The sequence below is a fragment of the Recurvomyces mirabilis genome (genome assembly GCF_035927965.1).
Source record: "Recurvomyces mirabilis strain CCFEE 5264 chromosome Unknown scaffold_28, whole genome shotgun sequence".
Lineage (NCBI taxonomy): Eukaryota > Fungi > Ascomycota > Dothideomycetes > Mycosphaerellales > Teratosphaeriaceae > Recurvomyces > Recurvomyces mirabilis.
Genome location: NW_027041962.1, coordinates 209,435 through 237,396, shown reverse-complemented (window position 1 = coordinate 237,396; position 27,962 = coordinate 209,435). Strand labels below are relative to the sequence as shown.

Here is a 27,962-nt window from a genome sequence, read left to right as displayed (position 1 = left end):
AGCGACAAGCATGCTATCGGAGGTCGCCTGTGGGTCCCTTCGAGAGGCCTGCAAGATCCCGTCGCATGGGCGTTAAGCGCGCATGATGAGAATGATGAGATGGGTTATGTAAACCCTGGGCCTGGGTGGCGTCTGTCTCCGCCACTGGTTGCTCGAAGGAAACAAGCGGCGCGGGCTACTGCACCTCAGCCTGACCGATCGAGCCGTCAGCCTCACAGCGGAGATGGTCTGCAGACGGTCTTTGCTGCTTTGGAGCAGGGAGCGAAGGAGTGCGTTTGCAGTTACGCGTGCAGTGGTGTTGCAGTGGTGAAGATCTACCCTGCCTGGGCTCGTGCGCTAGGTCATCTGGTCTGTTGATGAGCAGCCGTCCACTTACGTACTCATGAGGGTGCTGCAGAATATTCTTAAGCGTCGCTGCATCTCCGTTGGCGATTTTTGAAGGATGCTGTAGGGAAGTGCCACGATTGGGAAACGTTTACGAGACGACTTTATAGCGTTGGACGTTGGTATATACTTTGGACGTGCTTTCGATCGTACCCAAGGAAGAATTCTTCTGGTCGTCGAGAGTTACGGTAGCAGGCCTGCGCCACGTCTCCGCCAGTGGGCCGACATTGCCGCGTGCTTTCGAGACCCGCCTTGCTGGCAAATGCGGAGAAGTTGCTTTCAAGATCCCTGTCGACACTAGGCCACATGCCACTTGCTGCTGATCACGTCTACACCTATCGCAGCCCGCCTCCACCTAGCAACTCCTCTCTCGCACCACTAGATCATTGCGCACCGCCCGCGGTGCCTACACTGAGCACGTGGTCTTGTCTCTGACCATTACCAAGCCAGCTCACTGCGTTGCATTACATGGCGGATTCATGACGATCATAGGAGGGAACGCAACGCACTCACTCGAGCATGCCGACCGAAGCCGGTCACGAGTCCACCAATTACCGACACATCAATCCTCATGGTTCCCAAAGGCGAGCAGACGACCGCCGTACTTGGCCTGGAGAGGACGAATACGGGCATGACCACAGGTTCGAGCGATAGTGGTACGGCAGCACCGCAGCCCAGTGTGCACGGCGACGAGGATGGATCTAGAGAGGAGGAGGAGGAGGAGGAGGAGGATCAAGACGCTGCCTTTGAGGTCGACGATTTGGCAGACTCGAAGCCGAAGAAGAGGAGGAAGGTCATTAAGAACAGTGACAAGAAGTACCAATGCCCGCACTCGGATTGCGGGAAATCATATTCGCGGGCGGAACATCTGTATAGGCACCAACTGAACCGTATGTGGTCGCATGTCATGTCGTGTGCATTATGTGGACAATACTGACCAAACGCAGACACTCCGAAACAAATCTATCGTTGCGACTTTCCAGGGTGCGAGCGACACTTCGTGCGTGCCGACCTGTGCGCTCGACACAAAGAGCGCCACACTGCCAAAGGCTCTCACCTTCAACGGAAGGATGCATTCCTAAACAGCCAGCGCGTGACCGCGAATACCTCTCGTGCAACCTCACCTACCTCAGGCAACGTCACCATGAACGTCTCGCCGGTCACTATGCAACATGCAGTGCACTCCGCGCCTGCCTACGCGGAAACGACCATGTCGACCATCGCTCCTTCCCACCCACCGGAAGCAGTGCACGCGTCTTATGCTCCTCACGTGGCCAATAACGCGACGAACATGCATAGCGCAAATGGTCCTCCGATCGACCCTCAGATGACGGCCAACAACATGTATCACACCTACCCGGCGATGGGGGACGGTGGCCGTGTCCAGCCGCCATACGGTCCTCCTGCCTCACCACCTCGTGCAAGACGCTTCAGCTTCGACGGCAGTTATACTCGTCCCACCACTGTCACGCCAGTGTACAATGTCCATCATCCGAACACGATGACATCCATGCAGCCTCCACCGCTGTCTTCACCGCCCACAGCGACGCCCATATTTGCGCAACAGCCCTATCCGTCACCATCTGCGACTGCGCATCAATTACGTTCGCCTACCAATTACTCGAATCTGCCATCGCTGCCTCCGTTTGGGTTCCCTCAGGTGTATTCGCCCGCAGGCAATGCCAGGTCAGCTAGCATGATGTCTCCTCCAAGCATCAGCTCGGCTGACCAACATCCTGTTCCCAACAGCCGAACAAACAGCATTATGGACTTCCAGTTCAATGCCATTGAGCAGTTAGCAACGGGCTATGCTATGCCTGTCTTCAACACCGACGGCTTCAACCGATCACCTCCAACCGTATTCGACGATGCTTACCTCAATATTTTGTTCGGTAGTAACGACCTACAAGCTCTGCAGCCTTCTCCGCCCGGACCGATGCCGATGCACAACCCTGCAGTCTTCAACGCGCCCTTGCCAAAGCTTGAGCCCGACGGCACACCTAGAGAGCAATCTCTGCCAGGCGAACCACTCAGCGCAGTGCCCTCCACCAATGGTCTTGATATCCAGATGCGCGAGTGTGACATCAGTGAGAAGAATAGACAACGATTGGTCGATCTCATCAATAGCTGGCCTGATGTTGAGCAGAATCCTGAAAGAAGAACCAAAGGTGACATCCTTATGGGCGATTCGAGTGATCCTCACCATGTGATGAGCCTGCATATGCTCAAGACATATCTGTCCAGCTACTGGATGCACATACACCAGCAAATGCCTATCCTGCATAGGCCTACCTTCAATCCTGAAACTTGCCCAGATCTGCTTCTGCTGGCTATGTTTTGTCTAGGGGCTACGTGTCTGGAGCGAACCCATCCTGGTGAAACAACGGTCAACAGCGCCGAGCTCTCGTTCTTCATTGCGTACCATGTACGATGGGAAGTCTTCAAGGATGCCGAGTTTCGACCCACCGCAAAGCTGTGGACGTTTCAGACGTTGCTACTGCTCGAGCTGTTCGAGAAGATGTTCAGCACAAAGGCATTGCATGAAAGAGCACACATACACCACGCTACGACACTTGTGGTGATGCGTCGGGGCTCGTCACTGATTGGCAGAAACGCCACAGAGACACCGCAGAATGGCGAGGACCCGACACGAACACCACCAGGACCTGACGGGACCATCAACACAAGTGGGCAGAACACGCCAGATGCATTCTGGAACAGGTGGATCACAGCTGAGGCCACACGACGAGTTGCCTTTGCGGCCTTCATTATCGACTCGACCCATGCCACCCTGTTCGGTCATGCCGCTGTCATGTCACCGCATGATCTAAGACTCCCACTACCATGCGATGAGGCTCTGTGGGCAGCAACAAGTAGTGCTGAGGTCCAGAGAGTTGAGGCAAGCCTGGCAGCCAATGGCTTCAAGCCCACCTCGTTTATTGACGGCATCAAGCGCACGTTGAACGGGCAGAAGGTTCGCACCAACACGTTCGGGCGAGTCGTGCTTATGGCCGGGCTTCTCAACGTGAGCTGGCATATGAACCAGCGTGATCTTCAAGTCTCCTCACTCGGCGCAGCTGGGACACTGGGTAGCTCGATCAAATGGCGCAGCCCGCTCACTCGCGCATTCGACTTCTGGCGCCGCGACTTCGATGACAGTCTTTCGAAGAACGAACACTGGCTGCAAGTCTGCAACCCAAAAGCGACCGACCGTAGCAGTATCGATCACCGCGACAACGTCTTCGAGTCCCGCACGTGTCTACACAGCCTCGCACACATGGCTATGCACGTTGACATTGTCGATTGCCTCGTGTTCGCTGGTTCAGAAAGGGTTTTAGGCCGCACGGTGACGGACGCGGATCGCGCAGTGGTACAACGACGGATGCGCGAGCAATGGGCGCCGAGCGCTCGGGCTCGAGACGCCACGTTCTACGCGTTGCGCTTCCTGTGCGAGGTGTTGATCCCAGAAGAAGAATTGGCAGCCAAGCGAGCGAATACTCCTCAAGTACCCACTTTCACATACAGTGCGCGGGACGACTATCTACTCAACCGACCATGGATCTTGTACTTTGCCTTACTCATCGTGTGGTCGTATGGGTACGCTCTAGATGGTCCCATCCGGCCGTCCAACTACACCTTGACCACCCGCGAACTGCAGATTTACGATATGCAGCGTTACCTTGTCCGCACGGGTGGCGTAGCAAGTCCAGACGATCTCGAGAAGCTGAAGGATAGGAACTCGTGCCTAGGACTGATGCTGCTATTGCGCGAGAGCTTCAAGCAGCCAAGGTGGGAGTTATTGCACGAAGCGTTTGATGTGTTGGGATCTTGTGTCGATTTACTACTACCCGGGCATTGCGAGCGGGAGATGAGCGTCAAGCATATTCAAGGAGTTTAAGAGCGTTGACTGGCTGTGGGGTTTTGTGGGATCAAGCTCTTTCGTGCTTGCGGGAAAATGGGCGGCATTTGTGATACCCAGATTTTGTACGTGTGAGGATGTCAGCGATTCCGTATTTGTAGCAATACTGTACAGGACAGGAACAGAATTACCGGATCAGTGGCATCCATGGCGATTGTCTATCTCCGATCTGGCTCGCTTTCGCTGGAAGTATCACGGTGATTCGTGGCTGTGGGCTCGGTGCCTTGAGGACGGCTAGACGGAAAGGACTGGAAGGTCTTGCGTTCTGCCTTCTTGAGCCGTCCAAATATCAGTGCTTGTCACCACCGACATGTCACTGCTCGTGACGTTCAGCTTTGTCTGGAACGTGGTGATAGGATTGCAACTTGCAAGCCTGAGAAGAATGGCTGCCAGAACGATTAATCCCATAGGTCGGCCAGGTGGAATTTATTTTTTTCCACAATGCACGCCAATGCATGAAGTCGGTAAGTCCTACCTCAGTATCTTAGCAACCTTACGGCGGTGTGAGGCACGTGCCGCGGTGCATGATCAACTTCGAGATACAAAGGGCCAAAGACACATAGTCTCTGCCGCGTCAGCAAAATCGCGACGACGTCGCGCTTGTGTGTCGGGCATGTTTGAGTCATGCAAGGTCTCGAGCAGGTCACGAGCCCACTCTAGCAATCGAACATATACTGGCTCAGTCTTGCATCTAGGCCAACCTCCAGCATCAAATTCACGCTCGGGGTCGTTGAAAGCGTCTTGAAGCTTCATCACATGTGGCGAGAGGCCGGGCCACTACTGTCGACCTTACATCGCACAGTTGGTATGCGCGAGAGTTGGTGACAGGTGTTTCAGCAAAACTCTCTTCGCCCACGGGCCACGATGCTGGTCGTACTCGCAACTATTGTAGGCGAAGATGGATGGCCACTCTGTCTACCTCGCTTCGCTGGCGAGTGCACAGGCCAACAGAGTTGATGATGACTGTCAGGACCGTACGAGCGGACGGAGGATGCTGGCGACTCAGCGAGAGCCATTCAGGTTTGGTGGCATGGGTGCAATTCAGGGTGTGCACGCGAGGTACGCTAGACGAGCATTTGCTGCTGTATGTGCTCGAGCGCGATGATCGTAATTGACACTTAAATATGCCTTGCTGTACCTGAGGAACACGAGTCGATCGACATGTTGACCTTGTGTCACGTCTAATGACTTTTGGCTCGGTATGCACAAATTTCAGTGCTTATGCTGTGGTGGAGTTGGTCGAACTCTTTGAGCCAGGTGGCGTGTGAGACATATCCACTTCGGGCCACCTTGGCCTAATCCGTCCTGATGATCTGCATTGTGGGCAAACAGAGTTTGGGAAGTCCCGTTCAGGTACCGAAGCCCCTTCTTCTTGCGCCTTCGACTTGAACTCACAAGAAGGATGAGTCGTGCTTTGATAAGGGAGCGGATATATTGGTGACCGGATCTACTTGACCGTACAAGTCCCAATAAATATCCTGCCTATGCCATGGCTAACATGCGATCAGAAATTCATCAGCATGAACGTTGATCATCTCTACTATGCATGAACATACTAGTTCCAGTCCTTGACAGAGCCTGGTCAAAGTCGGACTGTCGGCGAACCTAGGCTCTACCATGCCGTAAGGCCCGGAAGCTCTTGACTCAACCGCATGGTAGCTCCCTTTGGACCCGGGCAAGTGATTCAAGGGGGTATATTGACTTCGTGGCCGCGTTGTTTGAGACCGGAGAGCTTGTCGAGCTACTGGTCGTATTTTGAGCAATCATAATAACAGACCCAGTCAGGACGAGGACGTCCGACTCAAGTCACACTCGCTCGTAGCCTACGTTACTGCACAATGCTAACCTTGCACATATTAATAACCGTAACGCCCTGCATATACTACCCGGAGGATCAGACGGCTTTGCAGCGGGATGAACAAGCGCGAACTGCCACTTCCCCTGCTTTTCACGTACGCGACTATAGCGTGCATCCCGCGAACCTCAACTAAAGACGGCTGTGCTGAAGCTGCTGCGCAAGGAACATGCTTTGGGCACAATCTGCACCGACGCCATGGTTTGAACCCGCGCTTTGCATGCCTGGGGGCAGGTTGATCGGCCGGTTCACTACTGGAAGGACTCAAGTCGCTCGGGCTCGAGTGGAGAGGAGAGCACCCGTACAGCGTATTCGTGCAGGATGATCAGGCATTTGACTTTAGAATCTGCCGTAGCCTATCCAAGGTGGTTTACCTCCTTGTCCTCCTCCAGCAAGGCCATTATTATTACGACCGCTCGCACCTCGTAGGGTTGCTCTACTTGCAACATTTCACTGACAGTCCTTACCGAGTCACCACTGCACACAAATCAAACGATCCCAAATATATCATTCGAACTGCGGCAACACGGACAACTACTTCTCTACCGGCTTCAACATTGTTGACTTGCATCGATTGACGCAGCCATCAACATGGTGATGATGTTACCCAGACCGTCGACTTGCGGTACACGTCCAGCATACTTGGACAACCTCTTCAGAGACAGCCCACCCCTTCCAGCCTCTACCTCGAGCTTGCACTCTGCAAATAGTAGCATTTCCGTCAACTCGAACTACTCCGGTCTTGACGTCCGATTGGGTCAAACGCTGCCTCGCCCTTTAACGCCTGCACTCGAGGAAGCATCCGACGATCATGGCTCGATAAGGTCGTTTAAGTCGAGTTTTGGCAAAGGCCATAAGTTTCGCAACATCTTCAACCGACGGACGCATCCTCATGCTACAGAGATACCGTTACGCGCAGCTTCTCCAATGACTTCCACCCACTCTGAAGCCCGTCGTCGACCATCTCTGCCACGGTTGCAAACATCATTTTCGACTACTTCATTGAGGCACTTGACAGACAAGCCCCTACCACGAGAGAAGCCGTTGCCACCGGCACCATTGGCAGTGACGAGGAAGAAGAATTCTCATCGATGCTACTATTACGCAGCCCGGAACTGTAACGGCTTCGTGATGCACGGCGAGAGCGGAGATCCTTGCGAGCAGTGTTTGGTAAGTCGATTCCGTACTTCACGTTGAAATATATTGCTAATATCCAGACAGCAAGCCGGATTCTTTGGTGCGCCTTGAGCCATATCGGCTGTAACGATTAATGAACAAACCTCACGCCAATGATGGTTGTGAGTGCCACGCCGCGATGCTGCCCCTCGAGTCCCATGTAGGCCGGCCAACGAGCAGTCGTTTCATTCGAATAGCATCTGGTAACAAGGTCATGCCCTGCACATGCGCGAAACACAGTGAGCAAGCAGGAGCTACTGGGCCGGACAAAGATATATTTGCGACGGTACTGTACAGTATGGTGATTGTGTTGAGCTCCTGTAGTATAGATCAACTATCGCACATCGCAAGCGGCGGCTCAAGGCCAGTGTTGGTGTCTTCTACCCATTCCTTATATCGGACACTTCCGCGTGCTGCGGCTGGCCTCACGACAGTAGGGTCCGAAACATACCGGAGACACCATGATCCAGATCTCGCATTGCTATATGCAGGGTTTGATGCTGATATGCAAGTCCCTATTTCGAGTGTGGAGAGCTTAGCAGGCTACTCCAGTAATATCGTGCTGAATACCGGCTGCTCGAAGGCAGGAGCGGCACCACGCTATAACACGTATGTGCTTTCTACTACTGGCAGACAGCTGCGTATCTCAGGCGTCCCGCCATGGTTTGGAGCTATTCTACTTCTTGCTGTGCAGATAACGAGCGCCGAGTCTGGTGAGAATGGATATCGAAAAGGAGTCCTCTCCACCTCGCCAACGGCGTTGCACTTTCGCGCGCCTTTTGAATTTCCTACCGTCAATCGCGCTCTTACTTCATGAGATGCGTTTTGTGTAGTCCTAGGAATAGTGTACCGTGCACCGATTGTTGCGGCGATGGTAGCTGTCATTGGTGCGTGAGCTAATGATGCCAGGGAGGTCGGAATCGCAGAAGAGATGTGACCGCCAAGCGAATTATCGAAGATGACGTCCGATATGTACTTGGCTGATTCTTCGCCACACCACCCAAGCACTAAACATGCTGGACGTGCAAGGCAATCATGGCGTGTGCGGACCGTAATCTTTCACATCACGCAAGAACTTCTATCGCCAGCAGTATCACTACGCCCGAATATAACAACGAATGCTTAAATGCTACGCCGGAGCAACGTCTCTGCTCTTGATTAGTCTAGCACTCCAATGGGCAGCTGCTACAACCTTAGGAGAAGCCATTAAGGGCGTCAACTTGGGGGGCTGGTTCGTTACTGAACAATGGATCACACCGTCCTTATACGAGTCAACCAATGCCGCAGACGAGTGGAACCTCTGCAACTTGCTTGGCAAACAGAAGTGTCTTTCAACGCTACAGCAACACTGGAAAGGCTTCTACAGCAGAAATGACTTTAACGATATCCGAAAGGCTGGCTTGAATACGGTCCGTATTCCACTCGGGTTCTGGGCTGTCGATATCCTTGACAGCGAGCCTTATGTGTCCGGCCAATATCCATACTTGATACAAGCTGTGCAATGGGCTAGAGAGTTCAAACTGTCAGTATATGTCGACCTTCATGGTGCGCCGGGTTCACAAAATGGCCAGGATAACTCTGGCTTGATCGGACCTGTCTTGTTTGCCACGAATACCTCAAATTCAGACAGGAGTCTGAACGTGCTTCGAAATTTGACCGAGGAGTTCTCTCAACCAAAGTATGACGATACCGTCGTTGGTATCGAATTGCTCAACGAACCTCGAGTAGGCTCGGCACGGTTTTCGATGGAGCAGCTGAAAAACTTCTATGCGGATGGGGTCAGCGTAGTACATAATAGTAGTGAAGAAGGCTTACCCAACGTGGCGATACATGGTTAGCGATCCGCAAACCGAACACAACACATGTGCGTAAGCTAACAAGACCTTTAGACGCTTTTTGGGGTCCTCAGTATTGGATCGATTACAACCCGGCGGATAGCACATCCAACGAGCCTGCGACTAGTCTCACAGTCGATACACACCAATATTACGCTTTCGCGCCCCTCAACAATCTCACACAGTCGCAAATCATCGACGCGATCTGCAACACGGGCAAGACCCTCAAAAATCCGTCCAGTGGCATTCCACCAACAGTGGTCGGCGAGTGGAGTTTGCAAACCAGTGTGTCTTAGACGCTAGACTATGACTTGGATTAATAGTCGCTAATCAAACATGCAACAGATATTCGAGCCAGCACCGTGACCTCGCCACAGAGCCATAGCGATGACCAGGCAAGACGAACGTGGTATAGACTATTAGCAGAAGCTCAAATGGTCGCCTATTCGCCGAGTAGTGCGAACCAGTCATCCATAGGCTGGATATTCTGGACGTGGAAGACGGAGTGGGATATAGATACTTGGAGTTATCGGAAGTGAGTCAAAGCAATCATGTACATGGTCTGGCAGTGTATGCTGACGTTGCCCCTGTACCAGAGGTATTGCCGACGGGTACATCCCGTCAAATGCCAGTAATCCAGCCACGTATGCCTTCCCAGTACAAGAGGACGGATGCATTGACGCCAGATTCAATTATACGGCGCCAAGGCAGGCTGGAAGTGCTGCACATGAGTCGCAATTGCGTTGGCCGATGATAGTCCTCGCAGTTGGTGTTGTCGTAGCATTTGTAGCATGAACCAATGCTTGCAGCATGTGCTTGCTGTACACCGAGTACAAGATCGGCATCAAGGTCTCTGCTGACTTTCCTCATGCCGCGGCATCCCTGGCAGAACCTGGTCCATCTTGGCCGGCGGGAGGGCGGCGCCCAGTGGTGTACCGACTGCCAACTGAAGGATTTGGTGCAGCAGTGGCACGCTACCTGTGGTTAATTGGGTGTGGCCTGGTCATGGACTATGTCCCTGACGAGGCGACTGCCTCGTGGTGCGGCTCAAACTGGCGGACCGGCCACTTTGAACAGATGAGCTTCAGTATTTAACACCCAGGTATTGTGCTCTCCAGTACGGCTATCTTGCATATGGAAGTCTGCATTATGATCCTAGAGCACGTTAGCCCTGCCGCCAGTGAGGTCTTTGAACGGCACGTACAGGTAGATGCATCAGCCAGAGATACTTGAAGATCTCAGCGAATACAAAGCTTTCCATCTGATCAAGCTTCTTGCCGCCGTTAGGAGCGTTCACGTCGCTGATTGCGCTGAAACCAGATCCGGTCTTGCATACTCGTTCGATAGCCCGATAAGCCGACCATGCCCATTCTCGATACTTAGGATTCTTCGTGGCTCGGTAGGCATAGTACCAGCTTTCGATGACTTCCGGCCTCAGCTTGAATTCTGCACCTGTGATCTGTATGGAGTTGTTCGCGTGGCAGTCCTCTAAGTGGAACTGTTCTCGAAAACCATCATTGCAATCATCAGTCCATACGACGAATTCGCCACCGAGTCCTGTGGCCGTCATCTGGTACATCGCACCACCAGTATCGGCAATTGAAAGACCAAAATCGATAAGGGTTTGATTGTTGGTGATCATACCACCTTGGATGAAGTTGCCGCCCGCAAACCAAGACAGTGAATCCATCGCGTTGAACAGCTTCTTCCCCTCCCAATATGGTAGGAAAGTGTACTGTGGTTGGCCGTAGGGATGCGACGCTATATAACGAATCGTGGAGTCGGCAGCGAGTTTCCATCGTTCGAGGTAAGGAGCGTATGCTTTACTGTCGTATATATATGCCTTCAGCAGATATTCGTAAAATGCTTGAACATATCAGCTTGTACTCTGAGCGTAGAGGAAGCGTGGTAACGAACAGTCTGCTAAAGAACCCCAACTCCCCTTCATGTCCATCAGTTGCCCATCTGCAACTCTGACAAATGAGCCCAACACTCCAGGCCACGGCATCATCTCGACTGGGTGGGGATCTACAAGGTGCTGCTCAGCTCGTTTAGCGAGTTCCACGTACAGCTGATGGCCTGTGATTTCAGACAGCTTAGCGAACTCTAGTATGAGAGATCCAGCACCAGCGACTGTATTTGATTGACCATCGTCTGTAGCGCATTTCGTTGGATCTACCCAATTTCGTGGGATGCCCGAAGGCGTACTGAATCCACAGCTTAGAGCTGCTCCAAGCGAGACCATCTGAGTGTACAAGCTCTCGCGCAGCGTCTTGTCGTTTACTAGATGCGAGAAAGGTCCATGTAGCAGGTCATGCGCGGATAACATACTCCCAAAGTGGCGAATCGTCACCTCGAAGAGCTGAATACTGGACCCGCCAGTGACTTTTGCGAAGTCGAGCTTGGAGATGAATATCATGATCTGCCGGACAATGTCTTCTTTCTCAAACAATATGGCAGTTGACAATGTATCGATAGCTGTGGCGCCCCACCCGCCAAAATCGTCATCACAAGTGTTGCTGACTGGATGCAACGAATCATGGCCCATGCAGTGCTCAGAGTAGCCATCCCAGGCATGTTGAAATGCTCCTTCGATGGCCTGTCGTCTGCCCTTCAGCACCGCATCATTGTGATCTCCTGTGTGTTGCTTAGAGAAATGCTATCATCGTACTCATTGGCATAGCTTACTGAACGAGAAAGAGCTTCTATCCTCCCCAGCTGACCAAGTCAAGTAGAATATGACGAATGCACATGAGGCAGCCAGTGCAACAATCAACCTCTTCGGGGTTGAGCGCATGTCTTTCGTCCGCATTCGTAGCTTGCTTGGCGTGATACTCTCGCGGAATGGGCTTCTAGCCGGTCCTCTGGTGTTATCTGGGCAACTTGAAGTCGGTCTTGTACTTTATCAAGTCCACTCCATACTCGAGTGATTTTCTGGCAGCCGCGAGCCCGTTATCAGGGACAAGATTATGATGAGTCCGATGGCGAAAGGCAGGAGAAATCAATTGACATTGTTCAGCGGCTACGGGGCGCGGGCTGTAACCTCGCCTGCCAATTTCAGCGAATCATCCGCCGCCTTGAAAAGCCCGCCCAAGCCACAAGTGTGAACTTGATGCACCTAGATGAAATCTTTGCCGTGCTACCGGGGACGACACGACCGCCCAAGGGCAGTCACATTCATCACCGAACAGCCGCAGAAGTCCGTTCCTTCGCAACGATGCATTTATGCAAACAGAATTCTATCACATTTCACGGTCGCAGCGATTTAGCATGACATGGATACCAAGTACAGTACATGCCGTGACAGTTCTGGTCATTGTGAACGACGCACCCAAAGCGTTCAGCACTCTGAACGCACCCTGGCGGCACAGCAAGATAGCAATCGATGGCTCAGCGCCTGCACAGCTCCCACAATTCTCTTATTGGCTGTCCAAATGGCGCAGCGTGGTTGGGCTGCTTGGAGTAGAGTCCTAGCCAATCTATTGTCGCTCGCACGAAGAGCACAGCGTCCACAAGGCTATGCGACCACTTCCTGGCCACAGGAAGTGCTGGCGGTGCCGGTTGCTACTTTACTTTACTACCTGGGTGCCGGACGCTTCCAAGTCTTTTGTTGACAGTTGTGTCCTTTGCTCTCTTCGTTCGAGGAATACAGTATGCATGTCTTACGAATTCCGTGGCAGCATGTTGCCACCATTCTGTCCTTCTCGATACCACACCTTGTCATTTGTGACTGTCCAAAGTCACAAGCCTTCGCTCTTCCGATCACAGACGTTTCGTTGTCCAATGGGCACAGCAAGAGAGGCATTCCCATCGCAGTAGGAACACCAGCGCAAAACATATCGTTCTTACCTCACGCGTACGAGCAACTCATCTCGAGCTGTACGATCCACATCTAACGTTGAGTCGCCAGATATCTCAATGATACCTGGGTATACAACACGAGCTCGCCATTTTGCTTCAATGGGTCAACGCCAGCACAATGTCTATCTCAGCGCGGCGGACAGTACAATCCAGCCACTTCATTGACTTCTCACAGCCATTTGGACGTAGCTGCAGCAGGGGGAGACGCGAGCGACATCGCCCGGGCGGTCGGCACACACATATGGTATAACGACTGGGTCACCGATTCGCTCAGTATTGGCAATCAATCGCTCACGGACTTCCCTCTCGGTATGCCTGGCTTTGACTTTGGTGGCAGATTTGATAGCCAAGCGAACATTGGACTTGGCGCAAATTCGACTCTCTTAAATGCGCTGGTAGATGCAGGTCACATCGCGTCTAGGACGTACTCATACTGGTGGGGTATCGACAATCCAAATACAAACGTGGCAATGGACGGACAAATCGTGTTCGGAGGCTATGATGCAGCAAAGACCACAGGACCGAACATAACTTCCACACTGTTGAACTGGACTGCTCCCTGTCCGTCTGGAATGTACTTGACACTCACGGACGTGATACTTGACTTTCCAAATGGCACAACATCGAGCGTTCTGTCGCCGTCCAGTTTGTCAGCATGTATACAGCCCGACTTTCCCGTGGTGATGAACATGCCGGATAATCCTTACTATTCACGATTCGAGAACCTGACGGAGACTTTCGCGGTCAATCGAACATCCGGCATGTACTGGTACACTCCAGCATACGAAGTTGGTTCCGTGTGAGTCGGGTCCAGAGCTTTCCAGCAGGCGCGAGAAGCACTGACAAGAACAGTTATTCGGGCGACCTCACGATTGTGCTCAACAGTGATCTCAGTTTCAGGGTCAAGAACGACGTACTTGTGGTTCCTGATCAGTATATCGACCCGAGTGGTGCACGGCAAAGCAACAGCTCAGCAGACGTGGTACTCATCGATCCTCTCGACGGCGTCAATGCAAATGACCCGCCTATAATTGGTATGCAGTTTCTATCGGCAGCCTATCTCATGGTTGACTTAGACGCTCGCACTTTCACACTATGGCAAGCAAACCCAACTACCGAGTCCAGGCTGATCTCGGTTGGCGGGCAATGCTCCAAAGAGCCTACTGTCAACAGTAATGCCACATCACCGAGCTCGAACAGTACCAGTAGCGTACCCCAGCAAAGCGGCAGCAACAGCACAACGTCCGCTGCGAGACCAGCCAGCAAAGCATCGACAGGAACCATCGCTGGCGCAGCGGTCGGTGTTGTGCTCGGCTTGGCACTGATCGCTGGGATACTCATACTCATACTGCTCCGACGAAAGAAGGCAAGGAAAGGCAAGGCGGCTAGTATGGAGCGATTGACTGTGGTCGATGGGAAGTCAGACTCTGAAGACGCGTATACAGGATGGCATCATCTTCCTCGTAAGACAGGCTTGGGCCTACATGAAGCTCCCGGTAATTTGCACGAGGTGTATGAAATGTCGAGCAAGCATGACCCGGTCGAGCTGGGCCGACATGGTGACTACGAGATAGCGGAGATGCCAGTAGAGAGGACTCCCAAAGGCCGTTAGACCGAGTTTCTGCATCTATGCGCGTTCGAGCTAGGTACTCTCAACATTGTTCTCAATGATGACTACTTGAATCTATTGGGACGAAATCCGGCTTGTTGTGGTCTGCCGCAAGATCGTGTGGTCAGTAATTGAAACTCGGACATCGTCAGTATTATTCTCGTACTATGGTTGGCTAGGACATTTTCAGCCGCGAGAAGCTAAATGTGCCTAAATCAAGGGCTTATCTTCAGCAGTTCCTAAGATCCCAATAGCCCAATTCAACCTCGCCTGAGCCTTGCGACGAACATGCCGCCGATCAGTATCATCCTTGTCATCTGGACTCGCGTTAGGGTCCAACCGCTCCCAGCTTCCATTCAGTCTAGGGTCATCACTCTGCTGCTTCCGAGCAAAGAGTCTCTGATACGGTGGCCCTCGGCCTGCCTCTGCGGCCTTGACCCAAGCTGTCTCACATCCACTAGCAATCAGCTCTGCCGTACCCCACCCAGTCCGATGTGCGATGGTATAGATGCGATCGACTGTCACAATTCGTTGCTGATGGTCAAGATACTGTACCGAAGCGAAAAAGGATGGCATACAGCTTTCGCACAATGCTGCGCCAAGACTAGGATTGAGAGGTTGGTCTGCCGGTCCGGGTACGATTCCAGCGACTATACGGCCAATCTCCTCTGCGTGATGCTTGGTATCCTTCGCTGCGACGCCAGCTGCCATGTGAGCTGCTGGAGGCATATGAGGATGTGATCGGATGGCGATGATCATGGTCATATTGTATATGGCCCACAGGCAAGCAATATCGAAAGATCGATAGCACACAGATAGTCCAAAGGGAGTCTCGTACGGCAGCTGGAACTCTGGCGAGAGCGGTTGGAATGCTTCACCGAGGCTGGCCTGGAATTCATGCAAGGCGGCTCGTATACAACCATATTCGTGGAGGGCGGCCTGCGTCGCCATATGGATATCTACGAATGGGTCGTGCGGGGTGGCCTTCTTTGACATCGGCGTAGTAAAGGCTGGATGATAAGCAGAGGGCATTTGTACATGCGGATTCGGTGCAGGGGCCATGCCATAGAACATTGGTGGCGCTGGTACTGGTGCTGGTGTCGCCTGCGTGGGTGCGTACGGCATATGGTGTCCATTCGTTATCCCCCCATCATTGGCCGACACCGATGTTGCGGGAGGGACTTGAGGTGGTGCAGGCATCTGCATACCAGATGGAGGTCTCCATTGTCCACCGTTCAGCTCCATCTGCTTGAGCTTTCGGGTTCGATCGCGTGCTGCGAAATCCGCGATACGTCCAATGAGAAGTACGAGGTGATCGAAAGTGCCATATATAGCGTCTGGCCTGCCAAGCTGTGCTCGCGGGGGACAATCCGCCCAGCGGCTAAAGTCCATCCTAGCTATGGTCAGAACACGATATCTAGACTCTGTGCGGAGACTTACAGGAGAGGGTTGCCACTAATGATGCTCTGATAGGCATCCTGTTTACAGTACCACCAGTACAGGTCCTTGAGGATCTCAAACTTGCTCAGATCCAGCTCTTGTGGGATCGATGAGATTGGCGTCATGACCTGCCCGTGATCGCCGTACCTTACTTCTCTTCCGGCGAAAGTACTGATGACTCGCTCGTCAACATCTGGTATCTGATCCAGCAGCTCGTCGGGTGACGGACTGATCGGTGAAGTCGACTGCCGCCGCTGTCCCATCTGCTCTCGAGCACGGGCATCGAGCTTCATATGCCGAAATTGTTGCATCATGTACACGAAATCTGTCTCTACAAACAATTGCTTCGAGCCTGCTAGGTGAGTATTCCACTTCATATGATCCGCCGTCATAATCTCGTAAAAGCCTAGAAGCATTGAAGCTGCCACGGTCGTGAGCCTGAGACGTTTCTTCTGGTCACCAACACAGCTATGGATTCGCTTGAGAGCCCACGCGTAATGCTGCATTGAAGGTGTGACTGATGCCCCGGTGAGTCTCGCGATGTGTAGACTCGCGAGTGCTAGCATGGCATGGAGGAGACCTTGATTGCGCAATGCTGCGAGCGGCATAGTGTATGTCCAGAGGCCTTGCTGCGTTACTGGTATCTGCCCCGTCGTGAAGAGTACAGATGTATTCCGAGGATGTCGTTCGAATATGGAGAGGCTCGGACCTGTCACGGATATGAAGTGTGCAAAGACTCTTGCGGTAGCTGGATTATTGAGTGGGTTGGCATGTTCCTCGACTCGGTATTTCTCCACCATACCATCGTACAAGAATGTATCGTATCTCCTGGTATGCGAATCATGTATCGTAATGTGGTTGCCGTCCAGGATTCGACTAAGCCGGCCATTGGACGTCCGGCCGATTGCGACCATCGCCTTCGTGTCGATGTCCATCTCTTCGTCTGACTGAACATCATAGTAATCCTCATCGTGAACCTCCACGGCTGCTTGGCTTAAAAGTTGGGTTGGCGACTCAGACAAAGGGAGGTGCGTCTCATGCTCATAATATTCTGGTGTGACAGGATGGCCCAGAGCATATCCCTGGGGAGGAGGATAATTTCGTTGGTCTCCGTTGAGCGTGGCAGCCCGCACTGGATACTGCTGTTGACCCGACCGCGGACTCTGCATTGACCGGCGGAAGCTGGGGCCAGTGGCCGCCCGGGAAGGCGGTGTCCTCTCCGACTGCGTAGCGGACAGGGGAGGTGTATATATCTGCTTAAGCTGCGGAGGTTGCAACTGCTCCATTGGCGGGGGTTGCGCAGGAATCAATGGCGCTGACACAAATTGATGGCTCTGAGCATTAGGGCTGAAGCCGTTGGGAGGGAACTGTGCGTGGACAGGTTCGGAATTGTAGCCGGTGTACTGTGGAGCTGGATAGTGATGTGCCGCGGGCATAGACGCGGCTTGCATGGCTACTGGCAGAGGTACAGGCGGGTGTGGTTGCAACAGCTGAATTGGCAATAGTGTCGCCGCGCCATGGTTTGCACCGCCATTCGAGTAAGGCCCCTGATGATACATCTGCGGCTGAGCTGGCGCAGGAAACGAGTGTGTTTGGTCACCATGGGGTACGAACTGCTCTACCGGCCGTGGCTGCAGCTGTGCCATCACAAGATTTCCGCTGGCCGGTGGTGGAAATCCAGCATAGAACGGTGTCGCTGGCCCTGGTAGCAGTCCAGCCTGGAACGTGATATGAGCGGCGCCATTTGGTGCAGCCTGAAAGTCGTAGAAAGGCTGCTTGAAGACGACACGCTGGTTGTAGCCTTCGCAGTGCCGCTTACTTTTGATGCAGTTTCGGCAAACGGGTCGCTCTTCGCCACACTTGATACGACGCTTGCGACATGTCAAACAGCCAGTCTTCGTGCGTTTGCGAGACAGACGTGCTCGAAGCTGCTCTTGGGCTGCCAAAGTGCTCAGGTTCTCCTCGCCCTGAGAGTCGTCGCCGCCATCGGAGTCGTCGCGCTCGCGTCCCGGAGCCATGCGACTGGCTATCTTCGAGTCTCTAGCAATCGAAGTGCGCAGCTCTGGGCGAAAGGCGCATAGCTCACGATAGGGGAGAAAAGAAGAAATCTGATGATCGTCCAATGCTCAGCGCGCGACAGCCTTGCGCGCACTCAAGAGCCTCGTGGGCACCCTATCGGTGGGCAGGACGAGCTAGACCTGTCCGTGAGCCACCGGAGATGTCCAGACGTAATCAATCGAGCGTGCCACAATCAGCTGCGTGGCTGTTGCGATGTTCTAGACAAGCATGATGTGTAGGAGGACGCCGACAATTTAAAGTCGCGTATGCGGAGAAGCACGGCGTAGGTTCGGGGCGTGCAGGAGCACGTGCAGGTGATGACCGAGCCTATCCAGACGACAGCGCAGATACGCCGAGACAATTGGAGGAGGAGAAAGCTTATAAGCTTCGAGTTCACCACGGCTGGGAAAGGATGATTATTGAAGCTGGTTGATCGAAGACAGACAAAGTCGCAGAGACCTTTCTCACGGACGATGTCTGCAGGGATCCCGGGAAAGTGTCATTGCTGCCCCTCTTTGCTACAGATGATCCGATCGGACACGTTCGACAGAAGGCTTGTGCTTTCGGCGCTCGATTGCGCCAGGTGGGAGGCCGTGACAGGCAGACGCTAACGGGAGCTACCTTATCACTTCTACATGTCTTACGCTCTATCTCGACCAGTTGCGAAAGCCGCAAGCTGCTGCGAAAGTCGTCCATACTAAGTTGGTCCCACCGTTATGGTACGGAAAACGGGTGGGCGGTAAGCTGCAGGGGATCGTCAGTCCGCAGTGGCATTGCCCGTCGACATATCTGAAGACGGGGCTGCGTGCCTCTAACGGATGGAGCAATTCGTCCGGTAACAGCTGTACGCCTCCGACGACCGATCTGCTTCCAATCAACCCGACTTTCCCTAAAGTCGTGCCTAAGATCGCCAGCTACATGGCTATTGATTTGAGATTGCAATATGTGTGAGTTCAGGTGGGAATTCACGAAGTACAACTCTGACGCCTTTGCCTGAGCACAAGTCTCACACGTTGACCAGTCAAGTCTGTTCGATCGGCGAGAATTGGTGCGGTGCCATATAGATCGAGTATAGTGTATTGATACAGTATAACCGCCGGCATATCGATCTCCAGAGTCAAAATTGTGTGACGGCAGAGGCGCTAGCAGGACCCACAGAGCTCGTGGCTAGCTGAAAGACAAGAACGTGGTTAGTGCGCAAAATAGAGTTGCTGTCACCGGTCGTCGATTCAGTTCATACATACTGTAATCAGATAACGGAACGAAATCGTTGCGAGAGCACAACGCCGCGACTTTAATGCAGGCTCGTCCAGCGCTCACTGCAGCACACGACATGCAATCCCTACCACAAACGGCATATGCATCAACTCATCCTCCCGCATTCGTGCTGCCAGGTACATGCATTTGTACCCCGGAGCCTTGACAAACAGAGGTTGAGATACGCGTGGCGATCCTCCCGCGAAGCAGGCATGTCGGGCAGAAGTCCTGCCTATTACGCTCTTGATCAGCGTGATCTGCTAGCAGTTGATTGTGATCGCATGCCGCAGATGATTGGTGCATAATTCACCGGATAGTTATTAGGGAAGGTCCTGCCGTTCGGTTGTCGATGCCTTCGGACCGACGCACGAGGGAGAGCCGGCATACCGGTTGCTTTATGTGCAGCCATCGATGGCTGAAGGATATGCTGTGCGACACAATGTGCCTGCTTTGCATTGCTCGATGGACTATTGTCTAGCACAACAGTAGCCGATTGCAAGACGCTACGCACCAGCACGATTTCAGCCCAGCGGCTTCTCGAGGCTTGAGATATTGACTGAGGAAGATCGTTTTCTGACAAAAACTCGGTTTCGTCCAAGTCTTCGAGTCCTAACTCAAGAAGACCAACCATGTAAGATACTAACGCTACAGAATGGCACGAAGTCGGAAGCATAAGCATCTACATTAACCAGGTCCTGCAGCATAGCTCGGCTCGTGCGAAGCACTAATGACGAACTACGCACATCTATATACAAGAGCGGAATTCTATGTTTTTGATCTTGCACTTAATGACCACTGCTGGCACAACGAGTATGCACATTTGACGACAGAACACCACAACACCACCAGCTAGCTTCTCCAAACATCGTCTCCCATACAGTACACAATGCGAGACCCTCACAACAAAAGTCATCCCTCTATGATCCCCCTAGTCGCTCTCGAACCCACTATCCCGCTCCTCCGCCTCTCGTTCCTCCTTCGATGGCCTCCGTAACTCCTTCTTCCACAGCTGATTCACTTCCTCGGCGTTCACACCAGGGAAGACCAGATCAAAAACATCCGAATACCAATCGACAGGTTTACCTTCAATCCCCTGCTTAATATTCTGCGAACACAAAGTCAGTCACAATGCCTCTCAGTGGCAAGTCTACAGACGAGACGAAAACTCACCTCAGGCAACTCAATCCAATCACTCAAATTATCCCTCGGAAACACCACCATCCTCGCCCCCGCCCTCCTAGCCGCGACAGTCTTCTCCCTCAACCCGCCAATCCTCAACACCTTCCCCGTAACAGTCAACTCCCCCGTCATCGCCACCGTCGGATCAACCTCCTTCCCCAACGCCAAACTCAACAGACTCGTCGCCATGGTGATCCCCGCGGAGGGACCATCTTTCTGCACCGCCCCCTCAGGACAATGCAAATGCACCTTCGCCTTATCGAAGAACTTATTGCCGGGAAATCGGCGGGCTACGAGGCCTTTGGCGAAGGAGTAGGCGATGAGGGTGCTTTCTTTCATCACGGCTTTCAAGTTGCCGGTCCGTTCGAAGGAGGGGCGGGACGAATATGTTAGGGCTTCGCCAAGGATGGACTCGACGTACAAGGCTGCGCCGCCCATTTGCGTCCAGGCAAGGCCCATAGCCACACCGGGGGGCGTGGTGTCGTAGAGGCGGTCAGCGGTGAAAACGGGTGGGCCGACGTAGTCTTTTAGGTTGTCCTTGTCGATGCGTACGTGGACAGAGTCGGGGACTTTGAGCGCAACGCGAGGGATTTCTGTTGTTTCCTTCTCCATTTGCGCTTCACTTGGAGTGTCTTTGGCGTCGGTTTGGTCTTCTTTGGAGGCCTCTTGGGCTTCTTTGCCTTCTGGTGTCAAGGCTTTCTCTTCGCTGAAGGCGTCTTCGCCGAGATCTTGGATGATTTTGAGTGCGGACTTGCGGTAGACTTTCTCGATCTGCTTTTTCAGGTTTCGGACACCGGACTCGCGAGCGTATTTGTTGATCAGCTCGTGAATGGCCTCCTTGTCGAGCTCCACATCTACCTCCTTCAAACCAGACGTCTCCTTGGCTTGAGGTGCAAGATATCTCTCAGCAATAGCCATCTTCTCATCGGCCACATATCCAGATAGCTCAATAACTTCCATACGGTCCAGTAACGGCCTCGGAATAGTATCGAGCATATTCGCCGTGCAGACGAAAAGCACCTTGCTGAGATCAACCGGCACATCCATATAATGATCCAAGAAACTGTTATTCTGCTCCGGATCCAGTAATTCCAACAAAGCACTAGAAGGATCACCTTGATGACCCCTCCCAATCTTATCCACTTCATCGATCAGAATCAGCGGGTTCTCAGTCTGGCACTTCTTCAACGCCTGAATGATGCGACCAGGCAAAGCCCCAACATATGTCCTTCTGTGTCCCTTGATCTCAGCCACATCCGTCAAACCACCGACGGAGAAGCGGTAGTATTGTCGATTCAGCGCTCGAGCAATGGACTTCCCGATCGACGTCTTGCCCACACCGGGAGGCCCAACCATACACAGGATCTTTCCCTCCACAGTCCCACGCAGCTTACCGACAGCGATGAACTCCAGGATACGGTCCTTGACATCCTTAAGACCATAATGATCCTCATCCAGGACTTCTCGTGCATGCTTGATGCCAAAGTTCTCTGCCGAGCGCTGACCCCATGGTATCTGCGTCAACCAGTCGAGATAATTCCGTGTAACGTTGAACTCACTAGCCGCCGGCTCGAGATGCGCAAGCTTATTGATTTCTTCGTCGAAGACCTTTCGCACTGGGTCAGGCATGGCGAGCTTAGCAGCCTTCTCCTTGAACTTTTCGACCAATTTGTCCTTGCCGTCGCTCTCAAGGCCCAGCTCGCGGCGGATACCTTTCATTTGTTCCATGAGCCAGTACTCCCTCTGTCGCTTCTGTATCTTAGACTCGACATCTTTGCTTATCTTGCTGCTGAGCTGGGCATTCATATGCTCTTTCTTGATCACCTCTAGTGCTTTGCTGAGCCGTTGCTCGATGTTCAAGCTTGCAAGTACAGCTTGCGCCTCCTCCATCTCGCCTCCCGAGACTGCGGCTGCAAAGTCGGCTAGTTTGGCTGGCTCGTCGGCGATATTCGCTGCGGATTGGGACATGGCGAATGCGCTGACGTGGTCGCGGAAGAGGTGGTTGACGTTACCGATGTCTTTGCAGGTGTTCACGATCTCGGAGATTAGGGCGCGAATGGTGGGTGCGTTTTTATCAAATGGCTCGTCGGCGAGGTTCTCCACATTGACGAGACTGACAGGCCAGGAGCGGAGGAAGGCGGTTGGGGAGTTTACCTCGAGCGCTTTTTGCTGCTCGGCATCCTTGTTCTGCTCTTCGAAGCTGGCGATTACACCACCCTTCTGTTCGTCTGTCTCCGGTTGCTCGCCCTGCTCTTCTGATGGCGTGGCCTCGATGTTGGCCGCAGGTGCCTGCTCCGGCATTGGTGGAGCAGGTGGGCTGCGGTTTGGTGGTATGAGCTCGCTGAGCTTTATCCTTCGGTGTGGGTACAATACAGCCTGTAAAGCTCTGTCCTCACCATGACCCGCTGGGAATGCGCCCGTCACCTGACAAAATGTACCTACATCGTACACCTCGCTTGGGTCATTGATAACATCTTGACTGCTATCCTGATCCTTGAGCAGGAATGCACCCACGTAGCTCTGACCTCGCTTCAGTAGCTCCTGGACTGCCGCAATGACGTTTGGATCCCTAATCGTGATCGCCTTGTAGAAGCCAGGAAATAATGGTCGTTGTGCGATGGGTATCGCCATCACTTGGGGGTAGACATCGGGTACTGATGGCTTGACAAGCTCTCTTCCGGCTATCTTGCCACGCTTGCCACGCCCACCACCATCACTATATCCAGATCCCGACTCGCCACCATTGCCTCCACTGCCTGCTGCTGCTGCCTTACCATCTGCCGCGCCTGGGATCGGCGCTGGCTCGGATGACTTGCCCTTCGCCTCGCTACTGTCCTCCTCCTGCCTTGGCTTGTCAACAATATCGTTCTTGGCGTCTTCATCAGATGGCTTCTCTTTCCTCCTTGCGGTGGAGGATGTGAAGTCGCGTGAGGCAGCCAAAGTAGTCCGTAACTGTATCGTCTGCGGTCTTGTCGTCGCCCGCAATGATTTTGGAGCTATTTGCGATGCGCGCAATTGCGCCTGGCATGCTCTACATGTTGATGTATTGTATGCTCGTCGACTGGCTTGCTGCAGTGACTGTCGCCATGCCACGCTTCGTCCGTACACCATCCTTTCTGCTCTCGTGACCTGCCTGAACCCTCCTTTAAGGAATGCTTAAGGACTCAGATGGATTAGATCAGGCTATGGCCAACCCGAGATAGGCAGGACGAGTAAGAAAGGGAGAGTCAGACGATGAAATAGCTTAAGTCCGTCTGCTTAACAAACACCAAATCGTTTCGCCTCTCTCCATCATCTCATCTGAACTGTGCATGCATGGCGTCACGAGATTGCACGGACCACACGCGAATGTTCGCCGCCAGCTCCGCAGACCACTCCATACGACACCACCACCTCGAAATCATGACGGCCACGGTGTCCAACTCTAGTAAAGCACCTAAGAGGTCCCTTATTAGCATATACCGGACGGCTGGTTCGACTCTGCAAGCACTTCACTTGATCATACGCCGCGACTACGGCTGCATAGTCCTGTCAGGCACAGTCATGAGTGTAATAGTCTCCTCCGGTACCTGTACGTCAAGAATGATCTTGTACATGACGACGACGACGCTAGCCTACAGTCAACTACTCTTTCGATGTTGCTGAGTCCTTCCAACTTACATCTCGGGAATCTCATTGAAATGCCACAACGCCTTTCTATAGTTGCATGGGTCAAAGGGTTATTGCATTGAAGCGAGAAGTCCTGGAACTTACAGATCGAGGTGATGCTTGTGAAGGCTCGTTGATCAGTTCAGTTATCAGGAGGAGTGATGTCTCTGCTACCTGCATACAGGGCTCTGATTTGGGTAGATCGTGTTCTACATAAGTGATTTATGGCAGTTACTCAAGGTCATCGTCCAGGTGCAGTTAAAGTGTACGGAGCGGCTTTTGCAAGGACGATATCAGTGGTCTATGCGCAAAATCTGCTCTCATCCACTCGCTAGCCACTTCGCCACTTTCACTAGGATGATCAAAGGCCATAGCACAACGACCACTAGTTGAGTAACCAGCATACTTAGCCGCCAGGCCACCGCGAACGCCAACAGAAAGGCAGACACCTGCGAGACCATGAGTAGCATAGCTTTGAGCCCGTCGAATTTCTGCTGTGGCGTAGCACTCCTCAGACATAGCGCAGATAACGCTTTCATATCTGGCGGATGTATGTGCTTGGAGATACCGATCACGCCAAGAACGATCGTACGCAAGCAGTCGGTGAGTATGTTGTCATACTTGCCGCTCGCATCATTTGAAGGCGATGCATGGTTATGAACATCAAACAGTAAAGTTGCAGATACCGAGCGACTTGTGGCATTCGGCTTGTGCAATCGCTCGCTGCACATTTTCGTATTGCCCTCTCGCTCACAGCCGAGTGAGCATACTCGTTTTCCAGGCCGTTGTGGTGGTTGAGTACGGTGACGCGGTATTGCGACCATCGACGGATGAACGAATCTCATTGGCGGCAGTTGTCGTGGATCACGCCTTGCACTGTTGCCAGCTTGATCTGCTCCAAATACCGCATAGTCGTGCTGCTTTAATTTATTGACCATAGTGGGCGACGAGTCCCTTGCATCCGCCCGTTGCAGGAGCATACGGGGATGGACTGGCTTGCGGAGAGGTGTTGGCGCAACATGTGCTGGTGGAGAGACGCTGCGGAACGCCTCGGATACATGTACGGTGCGTAGAATCCTATCCTCATCTGTATGTCGACCTCTATAAAGCGGCATCTTTGGCGAGGCGAACGGAGCGAAAGATGCCGCGGTAATGTTGCCGAAAGCTCTGCCGTCCATAAGCTCGTCTTGTCTGTGGTTCTCGAGGGCCGCGATTTGCGATGCCGTGCAGCCTGGATGGGCGAAAGGCTGCGGTTCGCGAGCAGACGGCATATTGACGACAAAGCTATCGTCTGCTAGATCCTTTCGTGGCGCGGTCCTGGATAAATCCGCTTTCGCCACTGTATCACAGCCCCTGGGTGACGCGACAGTGCCTCCAAAATCCGACACCCAGCCATTAGCATTTGCTCGCCACCTATGCAAAGTCCCAGCACTGACTTTCCTGCCTTCATTGGCACGGCTCAATGCAGGGCGTAATTTGGTTGCAGGAGTAGGAGTCGGAGGAAGATTCCCATGCAGCTTCAGTGCCTCGCCCGGGGTTTCAGGGGTACGTGGCTGAGGCGAAGGACTTCCGCAGCTAGGTGATATGAGGCCGGTCCAAGGATTGGCAGCTCGGGCGGTGATGTAGTCGTCCGAGTCTTTCATGCGCATCATTGCCGGGCGGGCAGGAGACTTCGTGGCTTCGTGCTGTGAGGTGGGAGTCTCTGCTGGCGTCTTTAGCACCAGATGTTTTAATTTCGTGCGAATTCTCTTCTTAGACCTGGTCGGCTGACAGCGTATTGCGTGAGGACGATTTTTAGGTATCGTGTAAGAATGTGGAGCTTGTGTGGTTAGTGATGAACCTGGAATTGGCGATTGCATGAACGGCCGAAGGTGATGTGGTACTCTGGACGGTCGTTCTTGGGTTGTCGCCATGGAAGCGCCTGGAATGTGGTTTGATGTGGTACATTGCCTGTCGTTCCATGGAGAGATTCCAGATAGCCATACGACCTACCGTGACGTGTTGCTTACCGTTCATGGCAGCTCTGCTCGACGTGCATTGCCGTGGTGGAAGGGGAAGAGGACCCGCTGTACTTTCAGAACGTCCCTTCCTCCAAGGTGGTCGATGTTCTCAAATCAATCGCAAGTTGGTACGAGGTTGAACGTCCTGTGTAGATGTCAACAGCCTCATAAGAAGCAGTGCTAGCGATAATTGATTATATTACAAGAATCCTTGGTTCTGCCCCGAGGGGAGTGAGGTCGTGGATAGATCCCTGAGATCCTGATACTTCCAGGCAGTATCTTTCACGGCCTCGTACACAACATCTGGAGGTAGACGACAGCTCTTCATACGCTCATTGACACAGATTAGCTTGACGCTGCAGCAAGCCAGACCAAGATTGTCACTTGACTACATGGCAGCTTGGTATGTGACATTGGCGTCGCAGAAGAAAAGTGCCACGGCGCCAGCAGATCTCTTGGCAGGTATGGCCGATCGTGGGTTACGAAAGAAGTTCGTCGCGGTCGAATACGAAACTCAGTAGTGTGCGGTATACATGTACGGGACACGAAGAATCGATAAAGTCACGCTGGCACAGCCAAGGGCAAAGTGCGACATCTTCTGGCTATGAAGCGCGGCAACGTTGTACAAGAGAATGTTAAGCCATCTGTTTCGGATTGAACGGCTTTTCTGGCAGAGTGCGCGATTTAGGATTTCTGTTGGGATGCGTTTGCCCACAGGCGGCGCGAGGCTGGTCTTCACGGCAAATTCGTATAGCAGAATAGGGTGGACACAAGAGCCCGAGTTTCCGGCGGTGAACTAGAACCAGATCTACAAACAAGCACTTTCGTGAGAAAATTCTTATAGCGATGCAGTCTGAGACGTAGCCCTATCCGCCATCGGAGCAGGACGGCATCAGCAGCAACAGCCGAAAAAGCCGCCGGCATCTGCGTGGTTATTGTTATTGTCTCTCCAAGCACTGTGAATACAACACGCCTTTGGAAGCTCAACGCACGCGAAGCTGTGGCAGCCACCATGCCGTGGCGCTGGGCTAGGCATGGTGAAGTTGTGAACCGGACGAGTCTCATGTAAATGCAATAGTCACGACAGCCTATCCAAGCTTTTCCTTATCCATCCGGCAAAGCAATCGCTGCTTGTAATCATGCCCTGCAGCCAATCTCTATCTGTTTGTTTGTCAACTGGAGCCGGCTGTTGCCCTGCAGAGTCTGTTCGCTCGTGTGTCCGTTGCGTGCCAGAGGCCCAGTTGAGCCCGCCCCGAAATTGACTCTGAGACGCTTGGCCCACTTGGAACAAGTTCGCAAGTCGGCGGTTGCTTTGACCATGTCTAAGTCGTACCTGTCATGAGATTGGCAATATGTGCAGGATTTGTCGCTCTGATCCATCCACTCGGATATGGGTTAGCATGAGGACGATATGAGCTCACCTGGTCAGCAGCAGGCGACTTACCCAGCACATCCCGCCCTGGACGTCATGATCGTAGAGCTGTTGCAGGATGCATCTGCGAGGTGCGGCTTAAGCTTTCTCATGCAGGTCTTCTCATTCGTTAGATAGTGCGCACCCCGCGCTCAGACGGCCAACTATACTGCGTCCAGCGATAGTAGAAAGTGAGACGGCAGACGGCACGACAGGCAAGGTAGGCGATCGGTCTGTGACGACGTTAGGACGCTTCATTTTCGGGCCTTTCTGGCAGCTCCACTCCCAACCGGCGCAAGCAAAGTGCGTGCTTTGCAGCTTGTTCGTGCG

General features: G+C 53.1%; 7 protein-coding genes across 7 annotated transcripts; 3 read left to right on the top strand and 4 right to left on the bottom strand.

The window, feature by feature from the left end:
• Positions 1 to 955: 955 nt before the first annotated feature.
• On the top strand, positions 956 to 4,282 carry LTS14_008956 (uncharacterized protein; the record flags this gene model as incomplete). Its single annotated transcript, XM_064841639.1, has 2 exons — positions 956 to 1,274; positions 1,332 to 4,282. The coding sequence occupies 2 exons, from the start codon at positions 956 to 958 to the stop codon at positions 4,280 to 4,282; spliced, it is 3,270 nt and encodes a 1,089-aa protein (XP_064690802.1).
• A 4,170-nt stretch (positions 4,283 to 8,452) lies between these two features.
• On the top strand, positions 8,453 to 9,465 carry LTS14_008955 (uncharacterized protein; the record flags this gene model as incomplete). Its single annotated transcript, XM_064841638.1, has 2 exons — positions 8,453 to 9,167; positions 9,224 to 9,465. The coding sequence occupies 2 exons, from the start codon at positions 8,453 to 8,455 to the stop codon at positions 9,463 to 9,465; spliced, it is 957 nt and encodes a 318-aa protein (XP_064690801.1).
• Positions 9,466 to 10,216: 751 nt separating this feature from the next.
• On the bottom strand, positions 10,217 to 11,717 carry LTS14_008954 (uncharacterized protein; the record flags this gene model as incomplete). The annotated part of the gene is made up of 3 exons (XM_064841637.1): positions 10,217 to 10,324; positions 10,374 to 11,035; positions 11,087 to 11,717. 3 exons carry the CDS (start codon positions 11,715 to 11,717, stop codon positions 10,217 to 10,219), a joined length of 1,401 nt encoding a protein of 466 aa, XP_064690800.1.
• A 1,624-nt stretch (positions 11,718 to 13,341) lies between these two features.
• On the top strand, positions 13,342 to 14,642 carry LTS14_008953 (uncharacterized protein; the record flags this gene model as incomplete). The annotated part of the gene is made up of 2 exons (XM_064841636.1): positions 13,342 to 13,829; positions 13,883 to 14,642. The coding sequence occupies 2 exons, from the start codon at positions 13,342 to 13,344 to the stop codon at positions 14,640 to 14,642; spliced, it is 1,248 nt and encodes a 415-aa protein (XP_064690799.1).
• A 207-nt stretch (positions 14,643 to 14,849) lies between these two features.
• LTS14_008952 (uncharacterized protein) lies at positions 14,850 to 18,097 on the bottom strand (the record flags this gene model as incomplete). Its single annotated transcript, XM_064841635.1, has 2 exons — positions 14,850 to 16,032; positions 16,080 to 18,097. The coding sequence occupies 2 exons, from the start codon at positions 18,095 to 18,097 to the stop codon at positions 14,850 to 14,852; spliced, it is 3,201 nt and encodes a 1,066-aa protein (XP_064690798.1).
• Positions 18,098 to 20,322: 2,225 nt separating this feature from the next.
• Positions 20,323 to 23,684, bottom strand: PIM1 (ATP-dependent Lon protease pim1; the record flags this gene model as incomplete). The annotated part of the gene is made up of 2 exons (XM_064841634.1): positions 20,323 to 20,499; positions 20,565 to 23,684. The coding sequence occupies 2 exons, from the start codon at positions 23,682 to 23,684 to the stop codon at positions 20,323 to 20,325; spliced, it is 3,297 nt and encodes a 1,098-aa protein (XP_064690797.1).
• An 857-nt stretch (positions 23,685 to 24,541) lies between these two features.
• Positions 24,542 to 25,870, bottom strand: LTS14_008950 (uncharacterized protein; the record flags this gene model as incomplete). The annotated part of the gene is made up of 1 exon (XM_064841633.1): positions 24,542 to 25,870. The coding sequence occupies one exon, from the start codon at positions 25,868 to 25,870 to the stop codon at positions 24,542 to 24,544; it is 1,329 nt and encodes a 442-aa protein (XP_064690796.1).
• Positions 25,871 to 27,962: the final 2,092 nt, after the last annotated feature.